The sequence below is a fragment of the Protopterus annectens genome, chromosome 1.part2, assembly GCF_019279795.1.
Source record: "Protopterus annectens isolate FY-2018-M chromosome 1.part2, PAN1.0, whole genome shotgun sequence".
Taxonomy (NCBI): domain Eukaryota; kingdom Metazoa; phylum Chordata; order Ceratodontiformes; family Protopteridae; genus Protopterus; species Protopterus annectens.
Genome location: NC_056727.1, coordinates 809,924,710 through 809,938,050, shown reverse-complemented (window position 1 = coordinate 809,938,050; position 13,341 = coordinate 809,924,710). Strand labels below are relative to the sequence as shown.

General features: G+C 37.4%; 1 protein-coding gene across 2 annotated transcripts in view; it reads left to right on the top strand.

The window, feature by feature from the left end:
* The window catches only part of RASGRP3 (RAS guanyl releasing protein 3), a 1,166,392-nt gene that overhangs the window by 564,636 nt on the left and 588,415 nt on the right, over positions 1-13,341 (top strand). For both annotated transcript variants that reach the window (XM_044058961.1, XM_044058951.1), the window contains one exon: positions 7,963-8,094. In XM_044058961.1, coding sequence (XP_043914896.1) covers positions 7,963-8,094 — 132 coding nt within the window. The remainder of the gene's footprint in view (positions 1-7,962; positions 8,095-13,341) is intronic.

Here is a 13,341-nt window from a genome sequence, read left to right as displayed (position 1 = left end):
AAACATTCTGCACTTTGCTGGCAATTGTTGCATAATCGAGAACCATTCAGATCTCTTCCTATTGTTCCTTTGACAATTGCCTTTCCAATCTCACTCTTCCCAATCTTTTTTTAACCACTTCTGATTAATTCTTATAGTCATCATGTAAAATTTTACATCTTACTATTTAGTCCTTTTTTAACAGTATCTTCTCGATTGCAGGGGACCACTGAGAAGCCTACCTTAAATTTCCAGCTGCCCCAAGCACGGTCTGGTTAAGTGACTTGTTTAAGGTCACACATTAGGCAAATGAGGACTGATGGAATAAAGCCCTGTATACAGGGATAACAGCTTGCAGCCTTAACCCTCTGTGCCACCTGGTAGGCTGCCTAGTTTATAAATTTCTACTGCTATAACTTGAATTCTTATATAAACTTGAACATTTTTAGTTATGTCAAGCTTTGCAAACACTTCACTGATGATTTATTTGTTTATATGAAATGTTCCATTGAATGATGTTGAGTTGTTTAAAAGGAATATGGAAAATAGCAGTTTTTTATTTCATTGGCAGAAAGTCAGTTGGCTAACAGGGTGTAATTGCTGGACGTTGGGTGACACAGTGGTGCAGCAGGAGGCATTGTCTGCCATTGTAGGCCACATTCCATAGCAATAAATGGAATGCATGGGAACAATTCATGCATAATACTGTTCAGGAGAAGTGAAATTTAAGGAAGGCAGGAGTTTAGCTTTTTAGGTAATGAAAATTGTTAAAAAGAAAACATAAATGTCTATTGCATGAAAATAATAACAAAAGATGTTATGTTTTTTATTATTTATTGTACTTATGTAAAACTGTTATATTTAACAGATGTTTTAAAAAATCGTGCTCCCACCAGGACAAAACTAAATTAACAAAATATGACACCAAGTCCTCCATTTCTACATCCATTGTTTGCTTGAAATATTCAAATGCTGCACTTTTTTAAAAACTAACAAGTATATATCTAAACACTGTGAATAACATCAGTAACTTAACCCCAAATGAAGGGCTCATGCTAGCCTTAAATCTAAAGCAAATTGCAAAACCTATGTTGATCCAACAAAATGTATTACATCACAATTATGTTCCAGTATTTTCATATTTTCAGTTAGTGGACCAGCATAGCCTTCATTATTTATTTTACCATAAGGACATATGATGAGACAAACAGTACATGATAACAGAATCAAAAATAATAAAACCTAAACAGTGACATTGAGCAACTTAATGTAAACTTGCACTTAAGCTGAAAAATATAAAGAATAAAATAATTTGCTGAGGGAAGAACTCCTGTACACCCATTTGCCCCCATATTATTTTATGTAAATATACTAACTCCACAGGTGCACAAACCAGGGAGAAAGGGCACATACTATTTTTTTTAAAACTTGTTTTGCTTCCTCTTTGGCACAGGCAACATAGTCATATGGTACCTGCATTTCTGATGGAAGAACAAACCAAAATTCCACAGTCTCTTTCTCCTTTTCCCTCCAAACCTTATTGTCCAAAATGTTGTGCTTGTGCCAGCCTGGTAACATCGAGGGATAAAGACCTGACTGCAGTCTAGGCAACCCAAGTTTAATTAGTGCCTCTGGCATTTTACAGTGTGGGCAGAGAGGACGGGTATGCCCATCCTGGTGGGAGGGTGCATGCTAGCATCTCTCTAGTAGAACTCTGTCTGAGAGAAAAAGCTGAGATGCTGAGTGGGGGATTAGCAATGGCCTAGCCACCCTATGGCCCTGGGAGCAGGGTGCAAGCTTACATAGCTCCCCATTGCCCATGCATCTCTACATCATAAGCATGTAGGAAAAGGACACATGGCTGAGAAAAATTTCAGCCCCATTGGATGAAGGCACCATTTCTGCATGCTAGGTTCTCACCTCCACACCAAGTGTAAGCAAATAATACTGAAGGTGTGCCCTCAAACCTGGAAGAATGAATGGGTATATAGAGTGGTGAGAGAGAGGCTTGATTGAATATGGGATATGGGTAAAATAAAAAGTGAAATCTACTAAGATTATAGTACTAACTATGGTATTCTCTGTTAACACCATTAACAATGTACAGTCCGATGACAATGACTTCTTCGAATGAAGCTAAGCAATCCACATACTCCCATTATGTACTAGTTGCAACAACTACTGATTGAATCCATCTCATCACTCCAAATACTTTGAGAAATGCATAACAACTAAGTGATCCTCTTTTTTAAATATCCTTATCTCTATGACTCAGCATCACGTTCAGATTCATAAAGGGAGAGATACAGCCATACTTGTTCTATTAGAATATACTCCTAAGTTTTATATTAGCGAGATGGCCATTATACATAAGGGGCATTTGTGAGCTGTCAAAATTAATTTGCTCAAAGCATTATATGGTAGCCTCAAGCTGGAAAGGAAATGCAAGACACAGAAAAAAGTTATATCCACAGAAAAATACACAGTTAGTAATATACCTAAAGACAGATTGGATGACAAATGTGTAATCCAAGACTGGAAGACTTCAGTACTGAAGCTGCAGAACCCTGGATGGCTGATTCCACATCAGAGGTGATGAACATATACCTACCCAGAACACTTTCCAACTCTATTGTGCTCCCAGATTATATCCCATAATAAATGAGAGGGAATGTGTTTCAAAAGCTGGACAATGTTGACATTTGATACCTAAAATCAAATATCATTAAATAACATTGAGATTTGCTGCCAAGTCAATATTGAATTACTGAATATTGATATAAAGCTTTAAAGTTCTATTCCAAGTTTACTGTGACTTGCTTAAGCTTTACTTACTCAGTCTTTAGCTGCCTGAGCTGTGTTTGGTTGAGCTATTTGGTCACTGCATACTGTAGTGTTGTATAAATGCTTAAGCATATGGGCTGAAGTGTTCTAGAAGGCTGAATGATAACCGAGAAAGAGTGATCGTTTCACTTATTTAGGAATAAGTGCTCCTCTCTGAGATGAGCTAGCAAAATGTTGCAGCGGGTAATGTTGTTGCCTGACAGCAAGAGGTTCTCAGGTTCAATTCTCAGCTAGAATGTCTTATGTGTGGTATCTGTATGTGCTCACTGTGTTTGCATGGATTTTATCTGGGTGCTCTGATTTCCTCCCACATTCCAAAGACATGCAGTAGATGGATTAGACACATCAAGTTGGCCATAAATGTGAGTGTGCGTACATGTGTGAGCTATGGAAGAGCAATAGCTGCAAGGCTAATCACCTGGCAGTGTAAACACTGGCCCTGGATGATTGCCAGTGTTGATGTGACACCCTGACTTCATGTTTAAACATGGGGAAAAGGGGATGTGGGTGGATCATGCACACACACACACACCTATATGTATATATATGTGTATATATATATATATATATATATATATATATATATATATATGTATATATATATATATATATATATATATATATATATATACATATATATATAGAGAGAGAAAGAGAGAGAGAGATAAATATATAAGGGAGGTGGGGGTAAAGTCAGTTACATGGCAAATATGGATAGCTTACTCTTTGCATTTTTTTTAATGAATGTTGTGAATTTGCATAATTATTGAATGAATTTGAGTGCATACTGTATGTGTACCACATATATGACCTCTCGTTATCAGGTTTTATGCAGACAAATGTATGAGCTATCATGTTTAGAGCTTGCACATGTTGAGTTAGCACAATAGACCACTCCTGCATTATATGTTTGTGTGCATAAAAAATGTGTGACTGTGACCACAACCAAGTAATCATACTTAACTGAAAACGGTAGCATATCTGTGCACCTGCACTCACGTCCACATGCATCTTTATAGGTGCATGACAGTAATGTTTACAAGGCAGATAAATGGCAGCATCAACGTTCACATTTGATGCATGCATTATTTACAGTGTAATGCTCCCTTGCAACAGATTTGTCATAATTCATTCAACATCTCACGGGTGTACCGCTGCCATTTTACATTCAACATCTCAAGGGTGTACCACTGCCATTTTACATTCAACATCTCAGGGGTGTACCACTGCCATTTTACATTCAACATCTCAGGGGTGTACTGCTGCCATTTTACATTCAACATCTCAGGGGTGTACCACTGCCATTTTACATTCAACATCTCAGGGGTGTACCGCTGCCATTTTACATTCAACATCTCAGGGGTGTGCCACTGCCATTTTACATTCAACATCTCAGTGGTGTACCACTGCCATTTTACATTCAACATCTCAGGGGTGTACCGCTGCCATTTTACATTCAACATCTCAGGGGTGCACCACTGCCATTTTACATTCAACATCTCAGGGGTGTATCGCTGCCATTTTACATTCAACATCTCAGGGGTGTACCACTGCCATTTTACATTCAACATCTCAGGGGTGTACCGCTGCCATTTTACATTCAACATCTCAGGGGTGTACCGCTGCCATTTTACTCATTTACTATTACTTTTCATATCAGGCACAGCGATTGAGTGGATGTTAAGAACCCTTCTGTACTACTAGTCATTCAGTGTGCAGTTCTATTTACCTGTATGTCTCAGTGTACCTTCAGCCTCTGACAGTTATGGCAAAACATGGTACTGTTTCTTTTCTTTCTTTCTATCTAGACAGCCTCCACTTTTTCTACAGAATCTGATGATATGTTCATCGGTCTGTTCTTGGATTGCCTTAACTGCATATAAGCAAAGTTGCACATTGTAAAAGCATATCATTATTAGGTTTATGCTTTTTTATATCTTATTATATCATTGTATTTACTACTCGATAGGTTTGTAATACCTGTGTGGAGCTTTTCTCCCCGGGCCTCCGCTGAAAAAGGGCATTGGCTCAGTCGGACTAACACAGTCAACAAATGTCAGATAAATAAAAAAATAAATAAATACTGCATAACTACCATTTTTGTCATGTTTGCTGACTACTCAGCTGTCCACCCTACCTTATTAAGTAGTGCGCAGGCAAGGCTGGTGATACATGAGCACCTGCAAGTTTTCTGTCAATCTCGGCTCCCATTTGTGGTATTGCCTGTATATGCTGCTGTTTCTCCCTCATGTTTTTTTTTTTCGTTATCCTACCCTTTCCCCTTACCTGTTATCTTAACCTGTTTGTTACTCCTGGACTTAGTGGGGTGTCCTGGCTAACGCTTGTTACATTACCATATTTTTTTTACTAGTAAAACCCTTGCTCTAGCTGTTCTTTCTCATTCTGGAATGGAAGCCTTGTTTTCTGACTATCACATCTGAACATGTACCAGCACCTACCTTTTTAACTTACCATTATGGGGTTATATTTCATGATTTACATATTTAATTAACTATCCATTTAGTATCTCTCAAGTCCTATGAGGTACCATTAGTCACATTTCATTAAGTGTTTGTTCTCATAACTGAAGTTGATATGTCTGTTTCCTTAGGTGACTACCTTACCAATCATTCAGCATACTTTGGTAGGAATAATCTTAGTGCGTATTTAGAATGCTGATCCTTATCGATTATGGATTCTTTTACTACTCAGTTAGTGCTAGTTCTTTGCATGTTAAATGCAGTTCAAATGATGGACACACTGTTTCATTTGTCTTTGAACAGTCTGTATTATTAGGTAGGTAGTAGGTATTCCCCAGAATTATCTAAATTCACCACTCCACATAGTCAGGATTCTCTTCCTCTTCCCCCAAAGTGTTATACCTTATCGCTTTGTGTTTACTGGTAAAGGGAACATTAAAAAAAGTTATGGTGAAATTGTTATTCCTATATTGAAAGCCGTATGCTTCATATGCTTTGCATATTATATGAATAGAAGCACATTTTTTTGGGGGGGGGGTAAAATTAAGAAGGTTAAAATTAAGAAATCTTCACGGAAAAGCTGGCTGCGCTATGATAAATACCTTTACCTGACTGTAAGGAAATTGCTTCACACTTTTACTTGTGGAACAGTGTGCACTCAATTGTTTACAAATTTCTTATTGAGAAGTTGGATCACATTAATAATTTTAGTGCTTTATATGAATTGTCAGCATCAAATCAACTATATTATTCAGTTATTTTAAAAATCAGTAACAAATAGATATTTTAACCTTAGAAGTACTGGTTCTTTGGATTACTGTAATGCCATAATCATATGAGAAATGGATGAAATTACTTTTTTCTTTCTCTTGATAACATAAATAATATGGCTATTCTCAAGTATGCTGTGTATTGTTTTATATTTATCTTGATGCAAAACACTTTTTAACAAAAAAATGAAAGGCAAAAGGAAACAATGACTCTCCTCCCTCACTTTCTGCCACCTGTCCAGGTAAGACGTCTCCCTTCCAGGTCTTAATTTGCTTCCTAATCAACCCTTACCTTTTTGGTTATCTTGTAACAGTGCATCAAACCCTGGGCATACTATTAGCAATTTTACCAATCTGTCTTTCACAAAAACATATGGAATGCTTCAATGAATCTTTAGGTTGCTTACTTGAATGGCAGAAATCTATCACATTAAACTTCTTTATCTCACAATTGCTGCCTGCATATTGCTCTAGCATTATTGCAGTCTTTGAGACCTGATTAAAATCCTTGATCAGTGCAACAGAAACTGAAGTTCATGGTCGTAATGTTTCATTAAAGATGGGTCTATTTAGGAAGTATGTGGGGCCCTAATCTACTAAAATTCCACGGGAGTTGCCTTGGTTTCTTCCAGTGAATCCCATAGGTAAGAGACTGATTAAATACCATTTTCACTATGCCTTGTTATTAACTGCTCACTTCATTCCTTCTTGGTGGCCGCAGATATGTTGAAGTTTCACCATGACTGAATCAGTTATTGGGGGGGGAGGGCGCAGCAACTATAAGAAAAGACTTCATAAACTTATAATTTAAGCATATGGAGTTGGTTCAGGACACAATCCCATACCAAAAGTAGTCAATATTTAAGAAATCAAAAGTAATTCTGAATGTTTATAATTAAAAATAAGCAACAGTTGTTTGTTAAAAGTAGTTCTGCCATCTTAGATGCAGACAACAATAAAAATAAGTTAGTATTGACAGAAAAACTAAACATGCTTCTGTAAAATATTTCATTACCTGTAACATAACCTGAATGAGAACAGGAAACTTTCTACAGAATATACAATTCTATAGAGCTTAGACATGCAGAAGAATGCCAAAGAGGCTGAAAAGGTAAGGAGTGCAAAACAGTGGTATGACCAGTATTACTGTGTGGTACAGAAACCTGGGAAGAAAAGGCAGAACAGTTGAGGAAGCTAAAGAGGAACAGAAATAAAGTGCCTGAGATGGGCGGTAGGATGCACACTGTGTGACAGATGATTAAAATAAAAACATCAAAGCAGAAGCCAAAATAGCACCAGTTGCAGAGAAGGTCAAAGATGGCACGTGTGCAGGAAAGCAGATGTGAAAAAGAAGATTTGGGAGAGACAGGAAGAAAGCATTAGGAAAAGGGAATGCAAAGTTACGGATGGATTGTGTGAGAGAAGGCCAGCTATAGTCAGACATGACTATCAAAGGAGGTAGGAGAGTAGCACCGAATCAAGTGGTGACAGCTGACGCAATACTCCAACTGCATGTACAAAATGGGAAAAAGGGGTAGGTGATGATGTTGATACAAACCCCAGAGGGACAAAAATGGTTATTTCAGTAACACAGAACTCATTAAAGTGATACAGCATTAATATAATATTTAAACATGCTTATGTACTTCTTATTACTAGGGAAAAGGATGCCTTCCAGCAGCTTTCAGTAAAGAAAAGGAAACTTCATTAGAAACACTTATGAAAACAAAGTTTAATATAAATGATAAGGTTCACTAAATAAATATATAGCACTATAAAATTAATAGATACCAGAAGCTTTCAGAGTATACAGTTTTTATGTTTGAAATTTTCATTCATTTAAGCTAATCTATACAAATACAAAGTAATCCTTTTATTTATGATTCTAGATACTGGATTATGGAATTCCCTGCCGAATTTAATCTGGATCTGGGTTTAATTCGTCTGATAGAAGAATTCCGTGAAGTGGCTGGTCAACTAAATTATGATGAACACGTGAATCTTATTGATATCTCTAACATGTAAGGATATGTTTTGTGTGTGCGCGTGTGTGTGTGTGTGTGTGTGTGTGTGTGTGTGTGTGTGTGTGTGTGTGTGTGTGTGTGTGTGTGTGTCTGTATGTGAAGTTTATCAGTTCTTGTTACATTTTTTTTCAAAAAACTGCAAATACATTTAAAAGGCTTTTGGAGAACATACATAATTAGCTGAAGAAGTCCTTGCAAAGAATGAAAACAAAAATTTGAAAGTAAATTGATACTTTTTGTAAATTTATATGCAATTAAATAGTTTGTCAGTGGTGCAATGCTGTTTTTTTTTCTTCAGTAAGTTAACAGTTTAATATTTATTCATATATATATATATATATATATGTATGTATGTATATATATATATATATATATATATATATATATATATATATATGTGTATGTATATATATATATATATATATATATATGTGTATATATATATATATATATATATATATATATAAGTGTGTAAAACATTAAATATCTTGTACTATGGATTTTGATAATAAATGTTGCAATACGTGCTAAATACAACAGTCATAAAATGAGTTCTTACACCGCAGAATAACAAATATTTCCCTTACTGTATCCCATACTTCATATATTGAATTTATTAATATTTTCAGTGCAGCTTTCTGCATAAAATATTGTTCTCCATTGATTGATTTCAGTGGACTGAGATACTGTACGTGTGTGTGTGTGTGTGTGTGTGTGTGTGTGTGTGTGTGTGTGTGTGTGTGTGTGTGTGTGTGTGCCTGTCTGTGTGTCTGTCTGTATATAGGGAGACTTACCTGTACAACCACTAAGTTGTGTGAATGGGAAAGGTATTATATTTATTGTTTAGGTAGCATATCTTTAGTTTCTTAGTTCTTGAAGAGCTGGAGTATAATGTCTACCATTAGCAAGGGCTTTGAGAGCCAGTATGCTAGGCTAACGTTCTCAAATTTTTGTAGGCATTTTTCTTGTTGTATTTTAATTTAATTTTTGCATGGGGACAGAGAATTTAAGTTTTGGGATGGTGGCATCTAACTGAGTTTGGGAAACCCCCCTATCTTTCACAGTCATGTCTGACATATAGCAGTTTGCCCAAGGCTTTGTGGACAGCTTTGGAGGGCATTTGGTGGCTTGGATTCATAAGGAAAGGTCAGAATTCATTAAGGTACTGCTACTTGTACACGTCCATGCTTCTTTAACAATTTTAATAACTGTAGATAACCATCAAATAAGGAGTATTTTTTTTTGTCCGGGGCACACTATTCCCATTTGCTTTTCATGATGTCCATTTAATTGAGACAGAATCCTGATCTTTGCTTGTTCCCTGAGGCATAGAAATGATAAAACTGTATGAGAGCTTTCTTCTTTTGTTTTGTGACCATGCAGGATTATACAGGATTTCTTTGGGACACAGACTTATTTGGAGAGGATGGGCTCATGAATCAGTATTGCTGATACAAAGGTGTTGAAAACTCATATGGCCCACTAGTGGTCAATGAATTGTTTTGGACATTTGAAACTGATTGTTGCAGTATAGTAATTTGTTTATGTTTTAATTAAGTTAATATTTACATATTGCAATTTAATTTCTTTCACTGTCTTGGCAGGCTGTATGCATACTGTAATACTTTGTTCTCCTGCATTTTATCTGGTTGCATCATTTGCAACACTCAGTTTATAAAAAGTTATGAAGTAAGCAATATTCTGAACAGTTTAGATACATGTGTATATGTACATTACTGTAGGTAAAGGCAGGCATTAATGTAAATTAGAGAATGGGCAAAGTGTACATCAACACCCTGCTTAGAGAACAAACATTCTCCAGCAGGGAATTAATGCACAAGTAATGTCCGCTGACAAATGAGTCCGCCACTTCATGTCAGCATATCAAGCTGCCATGGTGGATCGCAGACTGCAAAAAAAAAATAAATAAATAAAATAACGATTGCCATTGTTTTACGCTTGCTAAGCAGTGGTCCTGCTGTTTAGCGAGTGCAAAATGTAAAACAAAAAAATAAAAGGAGAGAGACTCTTTGTGTGTGTGTGGGTGTGAGAGAGAAAGAGATCAGAAGAGTGAAAGAGAAAGAGATCGGAAGAGTGAGAGAGAAAGCAAGAGTGATCTTGTGTGACTGAATGCTTGTGTGAAAGCAGAGGAGACTGTGTATGTGTGTATGGGAGAGAGAATGGGCTCTATGTAAAATTGTTGTGTTTTACTTGGTTATTATTTTTAAGCACTATATTATTTTTTATATATGTTTGATCATAGAATCATAGGAGGTTACAAAAAACACAAAAAAGCAGGGAATAAGGTGCTCCAATACAAAACTCCACAAAAAAGTAAAAAAGCACTTGGAATAAGCCCACGCTGTAGGGAACAATCCTTTATTAGTCCACACTTTTCACGAAATTCATATTGAAACAAATTTCAATGTGAGTTTCATGAAAAGTGTGGACTAATAAAAGATTGTTCCCTACAGCGTGGGCTTATTCCAAGTGCTTTTTTACGTTTTTATCATAGGAGGTTACTTGGCTAATGGCCCTGAGGCCCTTACAAGTCTAGCCAAGAGTTTATCCCCAGAAAAGAAACCTCGGTCAGCACCTGTCACCCCTGTCAATAAGGGACAAAGGTGGAACCCCTGGGACAAGTTTATGGTTTCCCATCCACTCATCAAGGTTGCGTTTGAAGAGGGTCAGTGATGTAAAATGCTTCCTCCCAACACCATTAACTTATACTACAGCAAGTTTGAAAGATTAGGCAGAGGAACTATTTTACATTAAAAATATATACACAAATAATATATATTACTTAAAATAAATAATCAAGTAAAACACAACAATTTTACAGTGAGCCCATTCTCTAAGCACAATAATGCCATCCAGGGTGTGTGTTAATGTCTAATTAACACCCTTCCAGTGGTGTAGAGGTCATCCACCTGTGGCATCAGGCCTCATAACATCCCTAGGCAGGTATTAATTACAAATTAACATGCACCCTGGAGGGCATTATTGCTTGCATGTATAATATATGTTTTTGGGGTGGTGTCATTTGGTGTACATTTATTGTTTTTGTTTATTGTCGTGATTTGTGTATGTTTGTGTGCATGCACGCACGTGTGTGTTTTTTGTTTGTGAATGGATGTGCTCTTAATTTGTTACTATCTCATGTTTGTTGGTATGTGTTCTGCTTGTGCATTTTAATTTTTTATTTCGTAGTTTGTGCTGGATTTCCATTGTTTTTTATGTTGATATATGCATGTATGTATGGCTTTGCTTATTGATGTTGTGCATTTTACATTTTGTGTTGGTTTTGTGTTGCGGTGGGCTTTTAATATTGTACTGTGTGCTGCCTTTAAAGTTTAGGTTGGAATCTGAGTGTGCCCTGATTTGTGCTACTTTGGTTTCTGCATCACAGTAAGCCTTTCCTGTTCAGAGACTGCTCTACTGTTATGTTTTTCCCTTCACAGTGGCCTTAGCACAGAAAGCAGACTTGCAGAGGAAACTGTAATCTAAATTGGAAATCCAAGGGAATGTCTAATAGTGAAGTCTTTCCTCATTGCGCCTCCCCTAAAATGTCTGCTACTAATCAACTTGGCAGATTCAGAGAATCAGTCTGACAAGTTAATTTTTACTCTAGCAACAAAAGCGTGACTGTCATATTTTGATGGCATTCACACATTTACTCCTATGGCAGTAATCGAGGTACAAGCAGGTACAGATAAGCCATAGTGGTGTATATGGGTTTGTGTGTGTGTACATGTGTAAACATGTGTACAAGCTTGTAGGTGCATGAATACAGCTGAGTGATTTTGTGTGTGTGTGTGTGTGTGTGTGTGTGTGTGTGTGTGTGTGTGTGTGTGTGTGTGTGTGTGTGTGTGTGTGTGTGTATGGCCTGAATGTCTGAGTGGTTGCACTACAAGAAGGGGTAGGGGATGCTAATGTGTGTGGGGGGTGGTGTGTGGTCTGAATGCCTAGGTGATCACACTACATAAAAGGGTAGAAGATGTCAAGTGTGTGTGTGTGTGTGTGTGTGTGTGTGTGTGTGTGTGTGTGTACTCTCGCTGTTGCTTGACATTACAGAGCACATTTTACACCACCATGTGGGACACTGTTATATTCTCCTCAACAGACACTGCTGATGTCATCAGCTAGAAAGTGCTGTCTAACACAGTTCAAGTCAGACTTGTACCATGGTACTTCCATAAAGTACTGAGTTCTGCTGTCTGTGTTACTTAGGTAGGGATTTTATTCTCACTGCAATCAACAGGGCGTGTGTGTGTGTTTATGAGCTCTTGCTTGACATTGCAGAAGGCCTTTTACACCACCATGTGACACTATTACCATATTTTCCTCAACAGACACTGCTGATGTCATGATGTGTGTATGTCCTGAATGTCTGAGTGGTTGCATTACAAGAAGGGGTAGGGGATGCTAACTATGTGTGTGTGTGTGTGTGGGGGGGGGGGGTGGTATGTGGTCTGAATGCCTGGGTGATCACACTACAGAAAAGGGTAGAAGATTTTGTGTGTGTGTGTGTGTGTGTGTGTGTGTGTGTGTGTGTGTGTGTGTGTGTGTCTGTGTGTGTGGTCTGAATGTATGAGTGGTTGGACTACAAGAAGGGCTAGGGGATGCTAACAATGTGTGTGTGTGGGGGGGTGAGTGTTTGGGTCTGTCTGCATGTCTGCCTGTGTTGGAATATGCAAGCAGGTTCATGCATGTTTCCGAGAGTGTATGAGATTGTTTTTGGAGTCCTGAATGTGTGTCTGTCTGTTTGTCTTTGAGTTTATGTTTGTGTACGTGTGTGTATCTATGTGGATTTCTGAATGTTTATGCGAGTGTGCAGGGAGAAGTGCCTATGCTACAGTGATGCATGGACTTATAGAGAGATCGTTATCAGATTTAGGTCTGACAGAGCAGTGATTAATTCAGAGACATGGCAATAAGCCACTAATGAGCTGTCACTCTGTGTGGCCTTACCATGTCTTGAATCAGAGATTTTCTCTGTCTCACTAACTGACCAACCAGTGTTGAGCAGTTACAGCAGGCAGAGAGAAAATGTCCCTGAATCCTACCCTTTTGTTGAGGGTGGGCTTATTGCATTAGGAATGGTTATTTTTTTTTTTTGTGCTCATGGAAAATACTTTATTTATATCTTGCATCAATACAAATAATTGTTATGTATAGCACTGTCTTTAGGTAGTTGTCTATTACTACATAGCTTAGATTAGCATTATTTTAGTCTCTTATTAC